Source organism: Acipenser ruthenus, unplaced genomic scaffold, assembly GCF_902713425.1.
Source record: "Acipenser ruthenus unplaced genomic scaffold, fAciRut3.2 maternal haplotype, whole genome shotgun sequence".
NCBI classification, from domain to species: domain Eukaryota; kingdom Metazoa; phylum Chordata; class Actinopteri; order Acipenseriformes; family Acipenseridae; genus Acipenser; species Acipenser ruthenus.
The window spans coordinates 1-22,500 of NW_026708253.1; the positions used below are offsets into that span (position 1 = coordinate 1).

The 22,500-nt window shown below is 43.0% G+C and overlaps 1 protein-coding gene across 2 annotated transcripts in view; it reads left to right on the plus strand.

Moving 5' to 3' along the window:
* The first annotated feature begins 14,528 nt into the window (after positions 1–14,528).
* The window catches only part of LOC131730422 (scavenger receptor cysteine-rich type 1 protein M130-like), an 11,901-nt gene continuing 3,929 nt past the window's right edge, over positions 14,529–22,500 (plus strand). For both annotated transcript variants that reach the window (XM_059020492.1, XM_059020493.1), the window contains exons 1-5: positions 14,529–14,587; positions 17,377–17,676; positions 19,210–19,515; positions 20,083–20,385; positions 22,034–22,327. In XM_059020492.1, coding sequence (XP_058876475.1) covers positions 17,481–17,676; positions 19,210–19,515; positions 20,083–20,385; positions 22,034–22,327 — 1,099 coding nt within the window. In that variant the 5' untranslated portion in view covers positions 14,529–14,587; positions 17,377–17,480. The remainder of the gene's footprint in view (positions 14,588–17,376; positions 17,677–19,209; positions 19,516–20,082; positions 20,386–22,033; positions 22,328–22,500) is intronic.

The following is a 22,500-nucleotide window of genomic DNA, read 5'->3' on the forward strand; positions in this document are numbered from 1 at the left end:
TGAGAGAGAGAGAGATAGAGAGGGATTTAACGGCAGTGCGCTCTAGAATATTAACACTCAGTCCTCGTATTCAGGACGTTTCGGACGGGATCAGTCTCTGCTTCGTATCTCTGACAGTGAAGAGATACTCTGCTAGGCTGTAGTTTCTTTTTAGGGCCCGATAGCAATCAAGTTATTTTGGGATTTTATTTCTGTGTCCCAGTGTTCCAGATAGGAGTTTTTGGTTTGTTTTATAATTTGGTTTACTCTCTGTCTCACACACACACACACTCCGCTATGTTGGGGGCCCCCCTATCTCTCTCTCTCACTGGGTTTGGTGTTGCTCTGGTGAGGGGCTGGCTGTGTTAGGGCCCCCCTGTCTCTCTCTCTCACTGGGTCTGTTGTCACTCTGGTGTGGGGCTGGCTGTGTTAGGGCCCCCCTGTCTCTCTCTCTCACTGGGTCTGGTGTCGCTCTGGTGAGGGGCTGGCTGTGTTAGGGCCCCCCTGTCTCTCTCTCTCACTGGGTTTGGTGTTGCTCTGGTGTGGGGCTGGCTGTGTTAGGGCCCCCCTGTCTCTCTCTCTCACTGGGTCTGGTGTCACTCTGGTGTGGGGCTGGCTGTGTTAGGGCCCCCCTGTCTCTCTCTCTCTCACTGGGTCTGGTGTCACTCTGGTGTGGGGCTGGCTGTCTTGCTACACCAGGCCCTTTAGGTAGGAATGTCTGTAAATGTTTCGGTGCATATTTTTACATCAGGTGTAAAAAAAAAAAATGTTTTTCAATAAATATATCTTGAGTTAAATATACAGAGTGTATCGAGTTACTGAGAGGATCAGAATCTCTTAATGAAACTAACACAGACCCCAAGAAGAAGGGATTATATTGTAGCGTCAAACTGAACAGGATTGTGGGGCTCTGTCTGTCTGTCTGTCTGTCTGTCTGTCTGCCTGTCTGCAGCTTTAATGAAACTAAACTCTTTTCAGAATGTAGTAAACTAACACAGACCCCAAGAAGGGATTATATTGTAGCGTCAAACTGAACAGGATTGTGGAGCTCTGTCTGTCTGTCTGTCTGTCTGTCTGTCTGTCTGTCTGTCTGTCTGTCTACAGCTTTAATGAAACTAAACTCTTTTCAGAATGTAGTAAACTAACACAGACCCCAAGAAGAAGGGATTATATTGTAGCGTCAAACTAAACAGGATTGTGGGGCTCTGTCTGTCTGTCTGTCTGTCTGTCTGTCTGCAGCTTTAATGAAACTAAACTCTTTTCAGAATGTAGTAAACTAACACAGACCCCAAGAAGAAGGGATTATATTGTAGCGTCAAACTAAACAGGATTGTGGGGCTCTGTCTGTCTGTCTGTCTGCTGTCTGTCTGTCTGTCACACAGTGCACTGTCTCACATTCGTTTGGGTTTGAAAAAGAAAAAATGAAACGTTTGTTAAAAATATATTTTTTTAATAGCAGGTTTTACACAAGCAGGTTTATTTTTACAAGCAAGCAGGTGAGTCGTTATAAAAAAATATATGTAACCATCTTAAAAAGTCGTTTTCATCTCTTTTTCCCCTCCTCCTCCTCTCCTCTCCTCCTCCTCTCTGTGTTTTTTTTGCTTCAGTCGTTTCTGAGCATTTCTGGGTTCTGTCGCTCCTCCAAAAAATCAAGTTCTTACCAATTTTTAAAAAAAAAATAATATCTGTCTTTACCCTGCATTTCATTGGTTTTTGGGGAGCAGCTGAAAAGTTTAAAAAAAAAAGTTTAGAAATGAATTTGTCCAGTCGCCTCCCTCCCTCACCCCCTCTCCCTCCTTCTCCCCCTCCCCCTCTCCCTTCCCTCTCCTCCCCCTACCTCCCCCTCCCCTTCCATCTCCTCCCTCTACCCCTCCCCCTTAAAATCCATTCTCTCGCCTCTTATTAGCTTTATTAACATGATCACCGGCCCCTCTCGTTAAAGGAGCGCTGATCATCTTTAAAATCCATTCTCTCACCTCTTATTAGCTTTATTAACATGATCACCGGCCCCTCTCGTTAAAGGAGCGCTGATCATCTTTAAAATCCATTCTCTCACCTCTTATTAGCTTTATTAACATGATCACTGGCCCCTCCCTTTAAAGGAGCGCTGACCATCTTTAAAATCCATTCTCTCGCCTCTTATTAGCTTTATTAACATGATCACCGGCCCCTCCCTTTAAAGGAGCGCTGACCATCTTTAAAATCCATTCTCTCACCTCTTATTAGCTTTATTAACATGATCACCGGCCCCTCCCTTTAAAGGAGCACTGACCATCTTTAAAATCCTTTCTCTCACCTCTTATTAGCTTTATTAACATGATCACCGGCCCCTCCCTTTAAAGGAGCGCTGACCATCTTTAAAATCCATTCTCTCACCTCTTATTAGCTTTATTAACATGATCACCGGCCCCTCCCTTTAAAGGAGCGCTGACCATCTTTAAAATCCTTTCTCTCACCTCTTATTAGCTTTATTAACATGATCACCGGCCCCTCCCTTTAAAGGAGCGCTGACCATCTTTAAAATCCATTCTCTCACCTCTTATTAGCTTTATTAACATGATCACTGGTCCCTCCCTTTAAAGGAGCGCTGACCATCTTTAAAATCCATTCTCTTACCTCTTATTAGCTTTATTAACATGATCACCGGCCCCTCCCTTTAAAGGAGCGCTGACCATCTTTAAAATCCATTCTCTCACCTCTTATTAGCTTTATTAACATGATCACCGGCCCCTCCCTTTAAAGGAGCGCTGACCATCTTTAAAATCCATTCTCTCACCTCTTATTAGCTTTATTAACATGATCACCGGTCCCTCCCTTTAAAGGAGCGCTGACCATCTTTAAAATCCATTCTCTCACCTCTTATTAGCTTTATTAACATGATCACTGGCCCCTCCCTTTACAGGAGCGCTGACCATCTTTAAAATCCATTCTCTCACCACCGGTATTCAGCCCTTCCTCTCTAGGTCACACTGCCTCCTGGTGTTTTTGCTGAGCTATGATTTGTGCACACTTAAGATTTATTATTACTATTATTTATTTCTTAGCAGACGCCCTTATCCAGGGCGACTTACAATTGTTACAAGATATCACATTATTTTTACATTCAATTCCCCATTTATACAGTTGGGTTTTTACTGGAGCAATTTAGGTAAAGTACCTTGCTCAAGGGTACAGCAGCAGTGTCCCCACCGGGGATTGAACCCACGACCCTCCGGTCAAGAGTCCAGAGCCCTAACCACTACTCCACACTGCTGCCCCTTTGTTATATTTTTTTGATTGTATCTTGTTTGGTTATTTATTTTAAGTACTTATTTTTTTCCTCGAGCACCATTTCTTATCACAGGCTCAGTGCCGTTTGAGAGGGGCTGTTGGCGTGGCTTGTCCATTTCATTCTCGCCTTTTATGAGACTTACCTTGTAACATTAAAATGATTTCCATTACATGAGAGTAGATGTTAAAACTTCATGCTGATTTGAACTCGGCTCTCGCCAAGATAAGCACCAACTAAGACGTAGCTTTACAGTAAACTAATGTGATCCATATGCGTCTCCATCCATTTACGTTTCCTTCCATCTGATGATGTAGATATCCTTCTGTCTGGTGTTGATGGCTGAAGTGTAATGCTGGCTCCAGGGATCAGCTTATTGCCTCCCTAGCACATCAGCATACACAACGGCTGCGATGCTGGCCCGGGGATCAACCACAGTGCGGCCTCCCCAGCGCATCAGCATGACAACCGTCTGGACTGAGCTGAGTAGGGTACATCTCTGGGGTCTTCAAGTGGGCACCTTCCATCCTCGGTGTTTCGTCGACTAGCCCACGACACCTCAAGAGGGCTCGACGGTGATTCTGGCGTCCCAGCTTCACCCCCCTCCGTCCCCCACTCAACTCAAATTGTTGTTAGTTAGAAAAGAAGACACTTGTATTATCAAGCAAATATTTTATTTATTTTAATTTGTTTCTTTAATAAATGTGCTTGCCCTGCCTATCCCCAGTGGGGGACACTGCTGCTGTACCCTTGAGCAAGGTACTTTACCTAGATTGCTCCAGTAAAAACCCAACTATATAAATGGGGAATTGTATGTAAAAATAATGTGATATCTTGTAACAATTGTAAGTCGCCCTGGATAAGGGTGTCTGCTAAGGAATAAATAATAATAATAATAATTCCTTTTTATTCTGGAAGGGACTCATGCGGGGGGGTGGTAACATTAGACCTGTTAATTCGGGGTTCCCCTTACTCCTGGGATAATAAGGGGGGTGGCGTAGTGGAATCAATAGGCTAGGTGTTACATAGAGTTAATGTATTTATTCATTTGGCGGACGCCTTGATCCAAGGCGACTTGCAGGTGTTACAGGACGATACGAGGTTACAATGCAAGCTTCATGATAAGAACACAGACTCGTTTACAGTAAGTACAAATTAGTGCTTAACATTATATTACAATATGAGCTAGGCTGCCGCGAGATGGGATCACAGCGAGTTAGATCGACAGTGACCGATTAGCAGTGCAAGGAGAGCGCATCAGCTGAGGATCCAGTGACGAGGTGCTGAGGTCAAGAGAGTCCAGTGCAGACCAGGAGGGGGCGATGAAGAGATCAAGAGATCCACAAGTGCAAAGGTATGCTTTACCAGACCTCTCTGTGCTTTACAATGCTTCCCTATGCTTTACCACACCTCTCTGCGCTTTACAATGCTTCCCTATGCTTTACCAGACCTCTCTGTGCTTTACAATGCTTCCCTATGCTTTACCACACCTCTCTGTGCTTTACAATGCTTCCCTATGCTTTACCAGACCTCTCTGTGCTTTACAATGCTTCCCTATGCTTTACCACACCTCTCTGTGCTTTACAATGCTTCCCTATGCTTTACCAGACCTCTCTGTGCTTTACAATGCTTCCCTATGCTTTACCACACCTCTCTGCGCTTTACAATGCTTCCCTATGCTTTACCAGACCTCTCTGTGCTTTACAATGCTTCCCTATGCTTTACCACTCCTCTCTGTGCTTTACAATGCTTCCCTATGCTTTACCACACCTCTATGTGCTTCACAATGCTTCCCTATGCTTTACCAGACCTCCCTGTGCTTTACAATGCTTCCCTATGCTTTACCACACCTCTCTGTGCTTTATTAGACTTTGCTGTGCTTTTACTGTGGGAAACTTTTTTTTTATAATGGCAGTCTCAGGTTCCACACACACACACACACATGCACACACGCACGCACACGCACAGCGGTGTTTTATCGCATGTTGGGTTTCCTGTAACCTCAGGTTGGTTTCCTGTTTTGTGTAAGATTCTGAGCGCAGTGCAGTTAAAAATACAGAGCTGGGCTATTCTGGGACCCTGTTTGTCTCTCCATCTCCATTCAACACTGAACTGTCAAGGAGGAAAGAGACAGAGACAGAGAGACACAGAGACACAGAGACAGAGGGACACAGAGAGACCGGGAGACAGAGACACAGAGACACAGGGGACACAGAGAGACCGGGAGACAGAGAGACAGAGACACATGGAGGCACTGAGACACAGACAGAGAGACACAGGGAGACCATGAGACAGAGACAGAGACACAAAGACACAGAGAGAGACACTCAGAGTAAATTAGTTATTGCAATGCTGTTTGCAAACGTCATCAAAAAGCAAGGGGCTTGTTCTAACGTGATGAAAGACAAGACTTTTGTAACAGTCTGTCCCTGCCTCTCTCTCTCTCTCTCTCTCTTTCTTTCTCTCAGCTCTGAGAACAATAGAACAACAATCAGAAGCACCGAAAAAATAACCTGACCCTGAACCGCGTGTTCGACAACAAAAAAGACGAGCGCTTCCTCTCACACTGAAAGAGACCCTCTCTCGTTCCCCTCCTCTCTCACTCGTGCTCTCTCTCTCTTTGTCACTCTCCCTCTCTCTCGTTCTCACTCTCTCTCTCCCTCCTCCTCTCTCTCCCTCTCCCCCTCTCAATCTCTCTCCCTCCCCATCTCAATCTCTCTCCCTCTCTCTCGCTCTCTCTCCCTCCCCCTCTCTCAATCTATCTCCCCCCTCAGTAACTACCTACAATCTCCCCCTCTCTCCCCCCCCCTCTCTCTCTCTCTCCCTCTCCCTCTCCCCCCCCTCTCTCTCTCCCTCTCTCTCTTCCTCCCCCCTCTCAATCCCTCTCTCTCTCTCCCCCTCTCTCAATCTCTCTCCCTCTCCCTCTCCCCCTCTCTCAATCTCTCTCCCCCTCTGTCTCAGTAACTACCTACAATCTCCCCCTCTCCCCCCTCTCTCTCTCTCTCTCTCTCCCCCTCTCCCTCCCCCTCTCAATCTCTCTCCCTCTCTCTCTCCCTCCCCCTCTCTCAATCTCTCTCCCTCTCCCTCTCCCCCTCTCTCAATCTCTCTCCCCCTCTGTCTCAGTAACTACCTACAATCTCCCCCTCTCTCCCCCTCTCTCTCTCTCCCTCCCCCTCTCAATCTCTCTCCCTCTCTCTCCCTCCCCCCTCTCAATCTCTCTCCCCCTCTCTCTCCCTCCCCCTCTCTCAATCTCTCTCCCTCTCTCTCTCTCCCTTCCCCTCCCCCTCTCTCAATCTCTCCCCCCTCTGTCTCAGTAACTACCTACAATCTCCCCCTCTCTCCCCCCCTCTCTCTCTCTCTCCCTCCCCCTCTCAATCTCTCTCCCTCTCTCTCCCTCCCCCCTCTCAATCTCTCTCCCCCTCTCTCTCCCTCCCCCTCTCTCAATCTCTCTCCCTCTCTCTCTCTCCCTCCCCCTCCTCCTCTCTCAATCTCTCTCCCCCTCTGTCTCAGTAACTACCTACAATCTCCCCCCTCTCTCCCCCTCTCTCTCCCTCCCCCTCTCAATCTCTCTCCCTCTCTCTCTCTCCCTTCCCCTCCCCCTCTCTCAATCTCTCTCCCCCTCTGTCTCAGTAACTACCTACAATCTCCCCCCTCTCTCCCCCTCTCTCACCTTCCCCCTCTCTGTCTCCTCTCTCTCGCTCTCTCTTCCTCTCCTCTCATCTCTCTCCTCGCGCTGAAAGGAAGTTCGTTGCTTTTGCAAACTCGCTCTCTCTCTTTCTTTCTCTCACTCACTCTCTCCTCAGAGCGGCTGCTGTTCAAAAGCGTTTTGTCTTTTCATTTGTTACAAGAACTCGTCTAACGCTATAAACAATAAAACTACAACAATAATAATAATAATAATAATAATAATAATAATAATAATAATAATAATAATAATAATAATAATAATGGGACCAAGACTAAAGCGGTGTTTATTTCTACTGATTTTCAGCGCTGTCGGTAAGTAGACTTTTATTAATAAATTTATCGAACTGTTTATATATATATATATATATATATATATATATAAAAATATATATTATATGAAGCAACATTAAAATCTTTAACGTCACTTTATTCAGCAGCTTTCATTCGGCTTCATGAAGCACAGCGAGTTCATTCTAGAGGAGATCAACTTTTATCCAGAGCTGTGAATATATTCAAAAAAAAAACTACCGTTTACAAAAAAGAAACAAAATAGTGTGTCTGCAACTCAAGGATTACAATGATTTTAATAATTTAATAACTGAAACTTTTTGTGCGCCTTCAAAAAAAAATCTGATTTTGACTCAAGAGCTTCAATTTATTTAAATCTCCTTTTCAACTCCAGTGAGTCAAAAGCTGTCGTATTTTCTGCTACAAGGACGAATGATACTATTGATTCAACTCTAGTTACTGTAATTAACAAAGCCATCGAGTTAGCTGACAGCTGGACGTCTCTGGGTAAGCGGCTGGATCGCAATCTCGATTTCAAGACGCGTGTGGATCATCTTGCAATCCAACATCATTCTAGACTTTCTGTATAGAATCAAATCTTGTTTTTCATTAGTTACACAAAAAATTTTAATTCCAAAACTACACAGTAAAACATCCCCGAATGAATCAAACATACAGTCAAAATACAATTCTTTATTATATAACTTGAAAATCCGAAGCACCTATTAATAAACTTGAGATAAAAGTGTTTCAAAATTTCAAAACGCTCCATATTTCATTTTCCCGTTCTGACAAGTGATGCGATTTGGTGGTTTTAAAGTTTTTTCAAAAACTCTTGACCGGAGGGTCGTGGGTTCAATCCCAGGTGGGGGGACACTGCTGCTGTACCCTTGAGCAAGGTACTTTACCTAGATTGCTCCAGTAAAAACCCAACTGTATAAATGGGGAATTGTATGTAAAAATAATGTGATATCTTGTAACAATTGTAAGTCGCCCTGGATAAGGGCGTCAGCTAAGAAATAAATAATAATAATAATAATAATAATAATAATAATAATAATAATAATAATAATAATAATAGAGCACACAGTGGTTCCTGTAAGTGTTCAATACTAACTATGGATCTATCTGCACTCTGTAAGGAGTTATAAGCTGTCAAAGTTTGACTTTGGAGGGTCTTCTGGCAATTTAATAAGATCCATGAGTCCAATTGGCAATAAAAACAATAGCATGAATCTACAGGTACAGGACAATAACTGTGCAAAGCGTCGAGCAGGAGATACGCTGTCAACAAAAAAAAGATCCTAAACGAGAAGAATAATAACTAGACTTGAAGTCTCTGGAGAAGCTTTGAGTGCGTTCTGAAACGAGACAGGGCAAATGTTCCAAACTACTGGAATTATATATATATATATATATATATATATATATATATATATATATATATATTAGATAGATAGATAGATAGATAGAGAGAGAGAGAGATAGATAGATAGATAGATAGATAGATAGATAGATAGATAGATAGATAGATAGATAGATAGATAATGATGGATATTCAAGTTGTGTGATAAAGAATTGTATTTTTACTGCATGTTTGGTTCATTCGGGGATGTTTTACTGTGTAGTTTTGGAATTAAACATCTTTAAAAGAACCAAATCGCATCACTTGTCAGAACGGGAAAATGAAATATGGAGCGTTTTTTAATTTTGAAACAATTTTATCTCAAGTTTATTAATAGGTGCGTTGGATTTTCAAGTTATATGATAAAGAATTGTATTTTTACTGCATGTTTGATTCATTCGGGGATGTTTTACTGTGTAGTTTTGGAATTAAACATCTTTAAAAACACCAACTCGTATCATCTGGTCACATAGACACATTGAACTTTTGAAAGTCTTTTATCTCAAGTTTGTTTAAAAATGAATATTCAAGTAGTATGAAAAATAATCGTGTTTTTAATATATGTATAGAGTATAATATATATATATATATATATATATATTGGGTTGAAATACTTTTCACGTATTTGATCGCGGCATGATCACACACGAGATAAATTACGATAACATTTTACAATAAGATTATGATCGAGTATTACAGGTTTTCTGCACGGATTGCTTGTGTTTATTTTGTATTGTCTTGTGTTGTTTCTAGGGAGTATTTGTTAATTATTGTGTAGGCTGCTATTTCACGATTATTTTTCATACTACTTGAATATTCAACGCATTTTTAAACAAACCTGAGATAAAAGACTTTCAAAAGTTCAATGTGTCTATGTGACAGATGATACGAGTTGGTGTTTTTAAAGATGTTTAATTCCAAAACTACACAGTAAAACATCCCCGAATGAATCAAACATGCAGTAGAAATACAATTCTCTATCACACAACTTGAAAATCCGAAGCACCTATTAATAAACTTGAGACAAAAGTGTTTCAAAATTAAAAAACGCTCCATATTTCATTTTCCCGTTCTGACAAGTGATGCGATTTGGTTCTTTTAAAGATGTTTAATTCCAAAACTACACAGTAAAACATCCCCGAATGAACCAAACATGCAGTAGAAATACAATTCTTTATCACACAACTTGAATATCCAACATTATCTATCTATCTATCTATCTATCTATCTATCTATCTATCTATCTATCTATCTATCTATCTATCTATCTATCTATCTATCTATCTATCTATCTATCTATCTATCTATCTATCTATCTATCTATCTATCTCTCTATCTGTCTATCTATCTATCTATCTATCTATCTATCTATCTATCTATCTATCTATCTATCTATCTAATATATATATATATATATATATATATATATAATTCCAGTAGTTTGGAACATTTGCCCTGTCTCGTTTCAGAACGCACTCAAAGCTTCTCCAGAGACTTCAAGTCTAGTTATTATTCTTCTCGTTTAGGATCTTTTCTTTTTTGACAGCGTATCTCCTGCTCGACGCTTTGCACAGTTATTGTCCTGTACCTGTAGATTCGTGCTATTGTTTTTATTGCCAATTGGACTCATGGATCTTATTAAATTGCCAGAAGACCCTCCAAAGTCAAACTTTGACAGCTTATAAACTCCTTACAGAGTGCAGATAGATCCATAGTTAGTATTGAACACTTACAGGAACCACTGTGTGCTCTATTATTATTATTATTATTATTATTATTATTATTATTATTATTATTATTATTATTATTATTATTATTATGTATTTCTTAGCAGATGCCCTTATCCAGGGCGACTTACAATTTTTACAAGATATCACATTATTTTTTACATACAATTCCCCATTTATACAGTTGGGTTTTTACTGGAGCAATCTAGGTAAAGTACCTTGCTCAAGGGTACAGCAGCAGTGTCCCCCACCTGGGATTGAACCCACGACCCTCCGGTCAAGAGTTTAAAAAAAAAACTTTAAAAGCACCAAATCGCATCACTTGTCAGAACGGGAAAATGAAATATGGAGCGTTTTTTAATTTTGAAACACTTTTATCTCAAGTTTATTAATAGGTGCGTTGGATTTTCAAGTTATATGATAAAGAATTGTATTTCTACTGCATGTTTGATTCATTCGGGGATGTTTTACTGTGTAGTTTTGGAATTAAACATCTTTAAAAGAACCAACTCGTATCATCTGTCACATAGACACATTGAACTTTTGAAAGTCTTTTATCTCAAGTTTGTTTAAAAATGAATATTCAAGTAGTATGAAAAATAATCGTGAAATAGCAGCCTACACAATAATTAACAAATACTCCCTAGAAACAAAACAAGACAATACAAAATAAACACAAGCAATCCGTGCAGAAAACCTGTAATACTTTGAACCCCGGGTATATCTGTTTTCATTCAAGGCTATGCTTTGTAAGCGGTCTCCACACACAAACGGATACTTTACAGTCGCTACAGTCTTCGGTCGCACTCCGTTTTGTGTTTGACGGCTCCTCAAGTCCGGATCATTTGCTTGTTTTGCTCCGTGGTCTTGAGATGAATTTCAGTCTAAGGGCTGAATTGCACGCTTAACTCTCTCCTGGAGAGTTGATGGTTTGTCACAAGCTGATTTGCTTGTCGTGTTGAGTTTGACTCGTCTGTGTTTTCAAAGTATTTTATTTCTGTATTTGTATGTTTTGAATTGTCTGTATGTTTTATTATACAGCTGCTAGCGTTCCTGAAAAAGTTAAAAAACAGTTGTTTTTTTAAATCTCAGTCTCAGTGTGACTCCTAGTAATATATATATATATATATATATATATATATATATATATATATATATATATATATATATACAGTCCTGTGCAAATTTATTGAGATTTCTCATTAATATCCTTTTCTTCAGGTACTGCCTCTTAATGTTTTGTAAATGTTTTATAAATATGTAATAGATGCTTAATAACTCATCTCCTGTGTTTTATCAGGCGTGACTCCGTGTTGCTTTATCTCGGACTGTTTTAAATGAATTGCAGGTGTGCCCGATCAAAGTCATCAATTAAATTAGACAATCGCTCATTTCTACCTGAGGATTTTGCAAGATTTTAGCTGCAGTGGTTTGATTTCACAGCAAATCAAAACTGATCAATGTCTACATAATATCTATCTATCTATCTATCTATCTATCTATCTATCTATCTATCTATCTATCTATCTATCTATCTGTCTGTCTGTCTGTCTGTCTGTCTGTCTGTCTGTCTGTCTGTCTGTCTATCTATTAAATAAATATATCTAACATGAAATGTTACTGTACTACTATGATGGCTTCCGGTAGATTTTCTATTTGTAGTTTTGCGATATCATTTTGTAGTTTTTTTTTTTGATTACACGATGTTTAATAAAATACCTCAATGATGTTCATCTAGTTTTGTATTTTATTTTTTGTCACGTCTCTATTCTGAAATTCTAGGGGACGGTTCATTTTTGTCCGCAGCTGTCCCTCCCTGCGGAGTAGAGGGGTGATTCTGAGCCGGTCGCTGTGCCGTCGTTCTGCTTGGAAACGTTATTTTCAAGCTGTTTTCTGACACGGGCTCCGTCGGGTTTCTGCTGTCGGGGTTCTGTTCTGACACCCAGCGATTCTTTACAGGCTCAGAAAGCTCCACATCTCGGGACACTGGACTGCAGTACAGAGATCTTACACCCGGACGACAAGAAAACAAACCACACTCAGTCTTTTTATAAGCTTTTCATCGTAGTGTTTCTAATTTTACAATAACCTTTTGTATTTGATTTTTGTAAAATCTGATTTTTGCAGTAGAGTTTTTTTTTCCTTGTTCTGTTTTTGCAAACTAGATTTTTATCCCGGCTGTTTCTATTTTTACAATCACCTTTGATATTTTATTTTTGAGTGACATTTTTTTCAGTAGACCTTTTTTCCCTTGCTCAGTTTTTACAAGCTAGATGTTTTTTTTAAATCGTGTTTGTCTCTCATTTTAGGATTAAAAGCGCTGTTTTTGTCGCTCTTTAAATTTCAATTTTATAAAATTTTGTAGTAGACTTTTTTTCATTCAATGATTTAATATTTTTTAGTATTGTGTGTGCAATGTGATCCTTGAGATGGAAGGCTCTATAGAAATGAGAATTATATTGAATTTATTCTGTTTAACCTTTCCAGAAATGTTATTATTATTATTATTATTATTATTATTATTATTATTATTATTATTATTATTATGAATGAGTCATTCAGCAGACGCTTTTATCCAAAGTGACTTCCAGAGACTAGGGGGGTGAACTCTGCATCATCAACAACTGCTGCTGCTGCTGCAGAGTCACTTCCAATAGGAGCTCGTTTGTTTGACGTCTCATCCTGAAGGACGGAGCATAAGGAGGTTCAGTGACTTGCTCAGGGTCACACACACACACACAGGGAGTCAGTGGCTGCTGCAGAGTCACTTCCAATAGGAGCTCGTTTGTTTGACGTCTCATCCTGAAGGACGGAGCACAAGGAGGTTCAGTGACTTGCTCAGGGTCACACACACACAGGGAGTCGGAGGCTCAGCCGGGATTTGAACCTCCTGGTATCGAGCCACTTTCTCTAAACCACTGGACCAGCCAGCCTATCAAAAAATGATCGCTCAATTGTGGGGAAGAATATATGAATAATTGAGGGAATTATAGTTCCGTTACTTTTCAAAGTATTATTTCATGAAAACGGTCTTCACAAAAGAGCCAAGCCTGCCAGGTTTAGGTAGAGCCCTAATGTTATTCATTGGTACTGCTCCTTATGTCTTTATAGTTTCAGTTCAGTCTCTACAGCGTCCCCTGGATGATGTAATCCACTCTGTCCATTATTACAATTCCTGGACTTGTATCTGCTCTTCATTTCTTAGTGCTTCAGTTTCCTTTTTATTTAAATGAAGTTTTCCTTTCTTTGCAGCGGCGTTGCTCTCTCGTTTCAAACTACTTCGACAGCTCCCTGTTAATATTATTTGAACCCCTGTCCTGCTGTTTTCTTAAATAACATAAGATAAGGATCCTCTTTTAATTTTAAAGATTAAATAATATATTTAATAAGAAATGAGAGTCAATAATTTGTATTAATATTGATTTACTTTATGCAATTTAATAATAATAATAATAATAATAATAATAATAATAATAATAATAATAAAGCTAGGGAAGCATTGTAAAGCACAGAGAGGTGTGGTAAAGCATAGGGAAGCATTGTAAAGCACAGAGAGGTGTGGTAAAGCATAGGGAAGCATTGTAAAGCACAGAGAGGTCTGGTAAAGAATAGGGAAGCATTGTAAAGCACAGAGAGGTCTGGTAAAGCATAGGGAAGCATTGTAAAGCACAGAGAGGTCTGGTAAAGCATAGGGAAGCATTGTAAAGCACAGAGAGGTGTGGTAAAGCATAGGGAAGCATTGTAAAGCATAGGGAAGCATTGTAAAGCACAGAGAGGTCTGGTAAAGCACAGATAGGTCTGGTAAAGCATTGGGAAGCATTGTAAAGCACAGAGAGGTCTGGTAAAGCATAGGGAAGCATTGTAAAGCACAGAGAGGTCTGGTAAAGCATAGGGAAGCATTGTAAAGCACAGAGAGGTCTGGTAAAGCATAGGGAAGCATTGTAAAGCACAGAGAGGTCTGGTAAAGCATAGGGAAGCATTGTAAAGCACAGAGAGGTCTGGTAAAGCATAGGGAAGCATTGTACAGCACAGAGAGGTCTGGTAAAGCATAATAAGGTAAACTAACCCTTATAAAAGTGTCCCACAGTACAAACACAGCAGATTTGAAGTAGTGTTGAGAAGAAAAAAAAAAAGATTTGGATTAGAATTAATTCTTCTTATTTTTATTTTTTTTTTTTTTTTTTTTTACAGGTATCTTTTTAGAAGCTGCGAACGCTTCATTAAACACAGCAGGTAAATATCTGTTCTGAGTTGTTTTTTTTTCAATGTTCCTATTTTATTTCCTGTTTGCAATCATTCTGAGTGCTTCCTATCGCCCCCTGCTGGTGGAGGGGGTGTAGCGCAGGCGGTCACAGGTCACACGATTCAACAGATCTGGAGACCCGCTGATCCCATTGTCACGAAACTTGCTGTTCACTTTATTTAGCAGAAGATATTTAGAGGATCAGAATCTGGGGGTACAGGGAGGCGTCTCTCTGTCTGTCTCTCTGTCCCACATTCCCATCTTGAGAGCACAAGAAGTTATTCACACTGTAAATGCTTTTAATGGATGTCAGTGACAGGCTGGTTTATATTGCTGGGATGGGGGGTGGATGATGTCACTGACAGGCTGGTTTATATTGCTGGGATGGGGGTGGATGATGTCACTGACAGGCTGGTTTATATTGCTGGGATGGGGGGTGGATGATGTCACTGACAGGCTGGTTTATATTGCTGGGATGGGGGGTGGATGATGTCACTGACAGGCTGGTTTATATTGCTGGGATGGGGGGTGGATGATGTCACTGACAGGCTGGTTTATATTGCTGGGATGGGGGGTGGATGTCACTGACAGTCTGGTTTATATTGCTGGGATGGGGGGTGGATGATGTCACTGACAGGCTGGTTTATATTGCTGGGATGGGGGGTGGATGATGTCACTGACAGGCTGGTTTATATTGCTGGGATGGGGGGTGGATGATGTCACTGACAGGCTGGTTTATATTGCTGGGATGGGGGGTGGATGATGTCACTGACAGGCTGGTTTATATTGCTGGGATGGGGGATGGATGATGTCACTGACAGGCTGGTTTATATTGCTGGGATGGGGGGTGGATGATGTCACTGACAGGCTGGTTTATATTGCTGGGATGGGGGGTGGATGATGTCACTGACAGGCTGGTTTATATTGCTGGGATGGGGGTGGATGATGTCACTGACAGGCTGGTTTATATTGCTGGGATGGGGGGGTGGATGATGTCACTGACAGGCTGGTTTATATTGCTGGGATGGGGGGTGGATGATGTCACTGACAGGCTGGTTTATATTGCTAGGATGGGGGGTGGATGATGTCACTGACAGGCTGGTTTATATTGCTGGGATGGGGGGTGGATGATGTCACTGACAGGCTGGTTTATATTGCTGGGATGGGGGTGGATGATGTCCCTGACAGGCTGGTTTATATTGCTGGGATGGGGGGTGGATGATGTCACTGACAGTCTGGTTTATATTGCTGGGATGGGGGGTGGATGATGTCACTGACAGGCTGGTTTATATTGCTGGGATGGGGGGTGGATGATGTCACTGACAGGCTGGTTTATATTGCTGGGATGGGGGGTGGATGATGTCACTGACAGGCTGGGTTATATTGCGGGGATGGGGGTGGATGATGTCACTGACAGGCTGGTTTATATTGCTGGGATGGGGGGTGGATGATGTCACTGACAGGCTGGTTTATATTGCTGGGATGGGGGGTGGATGAGGTCACTGACAGGCTGGTTTATATTGCTGGGATGGGGATGGATGATGTCACTGACAGGCTGGTTTATATTGCTGGGATGGGGGATGGATGATGTCACTGACAGGCTGGTTTATATTGCTGGGATGGGGGGTGGATGATGTCACTGACAGGCTGGTTTATATTGCTGGGATGGGGGTGGATGATGTCATTGACAGGCTGGTTTATATTGCTGGGATGGGGGGTGGATGATGTCACTGACAGGCTGGTTTATATTGCTGGGATGGGGGTGGATGATGTCACTGACAGGCTGGTTTATATTGCTGGGATGGGGGATGGATGATGTCACTGACAGGCTGGTTTATATTGCTGGGATGGGGGGTGGATGATGTCACTGACAGGCTGGTTTATATTGCTGGGATGGGGGTGGATGATGTCACTGACAGGCTGGTTTATATTGCTGGGATGGGGGGTGGATGATGTCACTGACAGGCTGGTTTATATTGCTGGGATGGGGGGTGGATGATGTCACTGACAGGCTGGGTTATATTGCGGGGATGGGGGTGGATGATGTCACTGACAGGCTGGTTTATATTGCTGGGATGGGGGGTGGATGATGTCACTGACAGGCTGGTTTATATTGCTGGGATGGGGGGTGGATGATGTCACTGACAGGCTGGTTTATATTGCTGGGATGGGGGGTGGATGATGTCACTGACAGGCTGGTTTATATTGCTGGGATGGGGGGTGGATGATGTCACTGACAGGCTGGTTTATATTGCTGGGATGGGGGGTGGATGATGTCACTGACAGGCTGGTTTATATTGCTGGGATGGGGGGGTGGATGATGTCACTGACAGGCTGGTTTATATTGCTGGGATGGGGGGTGGATGATGCCACTGACAGGCTGGTTTATATTGCTGGGATGGGGGGTGGATGATGTCACTGACAGGCTGGTTTATATTGCTGGGATGGGGGGTGGATGATGTCACTGACAGGCTGGTTTATATTGCTGGGATGGGGGGTGGATGATGTCACTGACAGGCTGGTTTATATTGCTGGGATGGGGGGTGGATGATGTCACTGACAGGCTGGTTTATATTGCTGGGATGGGGGGTGGATGGATGATGTCACTGACAGGCTGGTTTATATTGCTGGGATGGGGGGTGGATGGATGATGTCACTGACAGGCTGGTTTATATTGCTGGGATGGGGGTGGATGATGTCACTGACAGGCTGGTTTATATTGCTGGGATGGGGGGTGGATGATGTCACTGACAGGCTGGTTTGTTTTTTTCATTTCTAGCCGCTCCTGTCTATTATAATCTGGCTGGTGTGAATGGAGGCGTCTGCGCCGGGATACTGCAGGTCTCCAGCCCAGGAAAGGAGGGGCTTGTCTGCTATGAATCGATGGATTCTGACACAGCACGGAAGGTTTGTGCAGATCTGAGGTGTGGAGAGTTTATCAAGCATCTAGGCCACGACCTAGACGAGAGAGAGACCGGATCAAGAACCACGTGGAATTTGATGATGCAGAGCACGTCCGATCCGATTCTGCGGCCGGCAGTCTGCGCGCGGAGGAAAGTCGCTCAAGTCCGTTGTCAGAGTAAGTCTGTTTTTAATGTTTTTTTTGTTTCTTCAATAGTTTCATTTTCGCTCTTTCATTAAGTAACGGTCAAGGCGCTCCGCGTGGAGTGCAGGATGCGCTCTATAGCCTGGAGGTCGCCGGTTCGAGTCCAGGCTATTCCACAGCCGACCGTGGATGGGAGCTCCCAGGGGGCGGCGCTCAATTGGGCGAGCGTCGTCCGGGGGGAGGGAGGGTTAGGTCGGCCAGGGTGTCCTCGGCTCACCGCGCACCAGCGCCCCCTGTAGTCTGGCCGGGCGCCTGCGGGCTTGCCTGTAAGCTGCCCAGAGCTGCATTGTCCTCCGACGCTGTAGCTCTGAGGCGGCTGCACGGTGAGTCTGCAGAGTGTAAAGAAGCGGGCGGCTGACGGCACACGCTTCGGAGGACAGCGTGGGTTCATCTTCACCCCTCCCGAGTCAGCGCAGGGGTAGCAGCGGTGAGCTGAGCTTAAAAATAATTGGATGTGCCAAATTGGGAGAAAATAATTTAATAATTGGCGATTACTAAATAATAATAATAATAATAATAATAATAATAATAATAATAATAATAATAATAATAGATGGGCTTCAGTGAGTTACAGGAAAATAATTCCATCCAGGGTTTCTGTGACGTCATAAACTACGAGAGCGATGGTGGAGTTTATAAACTGTCATCATTAAATTATTAAAGTTCATTTAACTCAACTCTATGAAAGTGAATGGAGATCATAAATATTGGTACCCTCTGCCTTAACTCAGTTAATTCAGCTGATTTTTAATCATAATAATATAATTATAATAATAATAATTGTAACACTTTATATTAAGGTGCTGCTTATTAGTGGTTTATAAATGTTTTATAAATATATAGTAGATGTGTAATAACTATGTTATAGAGTGTTAATAAAGCATTATATATGCAATAGCCATAGACGGGATTACAGTGTTATAAAGGGGACAGTTAATAGCCACCTATTGTACTTTGGGATGTTTAAATGTAATTCCGTCTATGGCTATTGCACGGTTATAAACCATCTTTAAAGCTTTATTGACACTTGATAACATAGTTATTAAGCATCTATTATATAGTTATAACACATTTTATTCCCCCTTTATAGATGATGAATACAGAGTATATAAACTATGAACAAACAGGCTAGACATATTTATAAAGCACCTCGTTAGCACCGCTATGAATTCTTTGTAAGGTCCGCTGATAAACACTTTATTACCCCTTTATTAATGATTCACAAATATGATAGAGCAAGCTAGAAAAATCTATAAAGCCATTTATAAACACGGTAAATAAAGCAGACCTTATAAAAGCATTAATAATGACATTTTAATGTGCTTGAATAATCGCAGCTTCCTACACGGATATGTCCTTAATAACCTCATTTATAAATAATAATAATAATAATAATAATAATAATAATAATAATAATAATAATAATAATAATAATAATAATTGAATGAATTCTCCGATGTTCCATAGCATTTCTTTTTTGTTATTTTAATTTGATTTTATTTCTAGATCTGACTCACCCATTGATGATCCGTGTGAAAGGCAATGCTTTTGGGTGCGCTGGGAGAGTGGAGGTGAACCTTTATGGGGGGGACGGCTACTGGGAACCAGTGTGCTCCAGAGAGCAGTGGGACTGGGAGCGTGCTTCGGAGGTGTGTCGGAGCGTGGGGTGCGGGAGGGTGAAGGAATTCCAGGCAGGAGGGATCGAGAACAATAGAGGAGGAGTCAGCTGCCCGAGAGGCATCCCTCTGTCCAACTGTAGAGCAGATCTGAAACAAGAGAGAAGCTGCACACCTGCAGAGATCATCTGTGAGGGTGAGTGTGTGTGTGTGTGAGTGTGTCTGTGTGAGTGTGTGTGTGAGTGTGTGTGTGTATGTGTCTGTCTGTCTGTCTGTCTCTGTGTGTGTGTCTGTCTGTCTGTCTGTGTCTGTGTCTCTGTGACTCTCTGTCGGTCTGTCTGTGTCTGTGTTTGTGTGAGTCTGTCTGTCTGTCTGTCTGTCTGTGTGTCTGTCTGTCTGACTCTGTGTGTCTCTCTGTGTGTGTGTGTCTGTCTGTCTGCCTGTCTGTCTGTCTGACTCTGTCTGTCTGTCTGTCTGTCTGTGTGTCTGTGTGTCTCTCTGTCTGCCTGCCTGTGTCTGTGTTTGTCTGTCTGTCTGTGTGTCTGTCTGTCTGTCTGTCACTCTTACATTTTCACACACATCGAGAGAAGCGCTCGTCCGATTGTGATGAAACTCGCTCGGGACCTTCTTGAGCTCACAAGTTATTGAGCGGATCAGACTTTGAAGGTATAGACAATGTCGACCCAGGGGACTTTTTTGAGCAGATCAGACTCTGGGGGTGTGTGGAGGCTGTCTCATTTCTCTCTCTCTCTCTCCTTCCCAGTTCCTGCCAGCTCGCTGCCTGTGCGTCTGTCAGAATCGGGTGCAGCTAGGTGTTCTGGGATAGTGGAGGTCTCTCTCTCTGGCTCCTGGAGGGGGTTGTGTGGAGGGCAGGGCTGGTCCCTTGAGACAGCTTCCGTTATCTGCCGGGAATTAAACTGTCAGGAAGCCCTGGAAATCCAACCTGCCCAGATCGGGAACGACAAAGAGATACAGGGAGTGTCCTGTCCGGAAAACAAGGACATCCGACAATGCCACGACCATTTAGAGGAGAGGAGATGCACTCCAGTGAGGCTGATCTGTAACAGTAAGACATCCCAAAAATGAATACTAATAATAATAATACTACTACTACTACTACTACTAATAATAATAATAATAATAATAATAATAATAATAATAATAAAGATTATTTCTTTTTGTTTTTTGAACTCTGATGACATTAGTAAGCACCAGCGCCAGCTAGTGCACAGCCAGTGTACTGCCAGCAAAACACAACTCTCTTAATGGAGGTCACTGACAGGCTGGTTTATATTGCTGGGATGGGGGGTGGATGATGTCACTGACAGGCTGGTTTATATTGCTGGGATGGGGGGTGGATGATGTCACTGACAGGCTGGTTTATATTGCTGGGATGGGGGTGGATGATGTCACTGACAGGCTGGTTTATATTGCTGGGATGGGGGGTGGATGATGTCACTGACAGGCTGGTTTATATTGCTGGGATGGGGGGTGGATGATGTCACTGACAGGCTGGTTTATATTGCTGGGATGGGGGGTGGATGATGTCACTGACAGGCTGGTTTATATTGCTGGGATGGGGGATGGATGATGTCACTGACAGGCTGGTTTATATTGCTGGGATGGGGGGTGGATGATGTCACTGACAGGCTGGTTTATATTGCTGGGATGGGGGGTGGATGATGTCACTGACAGGCTGGTTTATATTGCTGGGATGGGGGTGGATGATGTCACTGATAGGCTGGTTTATATTGCTGGGATGGGGGGTGGATGATGTCACTGACAGGCTGGTTTATATTGCTGGGATGGGGGGTGGATGATGTCACTGACAGGCTGGTTTATATTGCTGGGATGGGGGGGTGGATGATGTCACTGACAGGCTGGTTTATATTGCTGGGATGGGGGGTGGATGATGTCACTGACAGGCTGGTTTATATTGCTGGGATGGGGGGTGGATGATGTCACTGACAGGCTGGTTTATATTGCTGGGATGGGGGGTGGATGATGTCACTGACAGGCTGGTTTATATTGCTGGGATGGGGTGGATGTCACTGACAGGCTGGTTTATATTGCTGGGATGGGGGGTGGATGATGTCACTGACAGGCTGGTTTATATTGCTGGGATGGGGGTGGATGATGTCACTGACAGGCTGGTTTATATTGCTGGGATGGGGGGTGGATGATGTCACTGACAGGCTGGTTTATATTGCTGGGATGGGGGTGGATGTCACTGACAGGCTGGTTTATATTGCTGGGATGGGGGTGGATGTCACTGACAGGCTGGTTTATATTGCTGGGATGGGGGGTGGATGATGTCACTGACAGGCTGGTTTATATTGCTGGGATGGGGGTGGATGATGTCACTGACAGGCTGGTTTATATTGCTGGGATGGGGGGTGGATGATGTCACTGACAGGCTGGTTTATATTGCTGGGATGGGGGTGGATGTCACTGACAGGCTGGTTTATATTGCTGGGATGGGGGGTGGATGATGTCACTGACAGGCTGGTTTATATTGCTGGGATGGGGGTGGATGATGTCACTGACAGGCTGGTTTATATTGCTGGGATGGGGGGTGGATGATGTCACTGACAGGCTGGTTTATATTGCTGGGATGGGGGTGGATGTCACTGACAGGCTGGTTTATATTGCTGGGATGGGGGGTGGATGATGTCACTGACAGGCTGGTTTATATATCTGTTCTCTCTACGCAGGTTCAAGTCCAGAACTGGCCTTTACACTGTCCGACGGCCGGAGCAAATGCGCTGGAAACGCCAGCGTCTTCTACGATGGGACGTTTCAGCCGGTCTGCAGAGACAGCTGGAGCGAGGACTCCGCGTCCACAGCCTGCCGGCAATTAAACTGCGGGCGCGTGAAGACGATATCTGCGGACCGGTATGCCAAGGTGAGGTCCGGACTGCACTGCGGGCGGAACCACACAAGGCTGGAAGACTGCTGGCATTTTCTGGAGAAAAAATCCTGCAGCCAGGCCATGGTCATCTGTACAGGTAGATTTATATATTGTATTGTAATATTGTATTGATGTATTTATAAAGACTAGAGAGAGTGATTTTATATATAAAGACTAGAGAGAGTGATTTTATAGATAAAGACTAGAGAGTGTTTTTTTTTATCTGTCCTGTCACAAAGACGTCCGGAGTGGGTGGCGTCAGACCAGAAG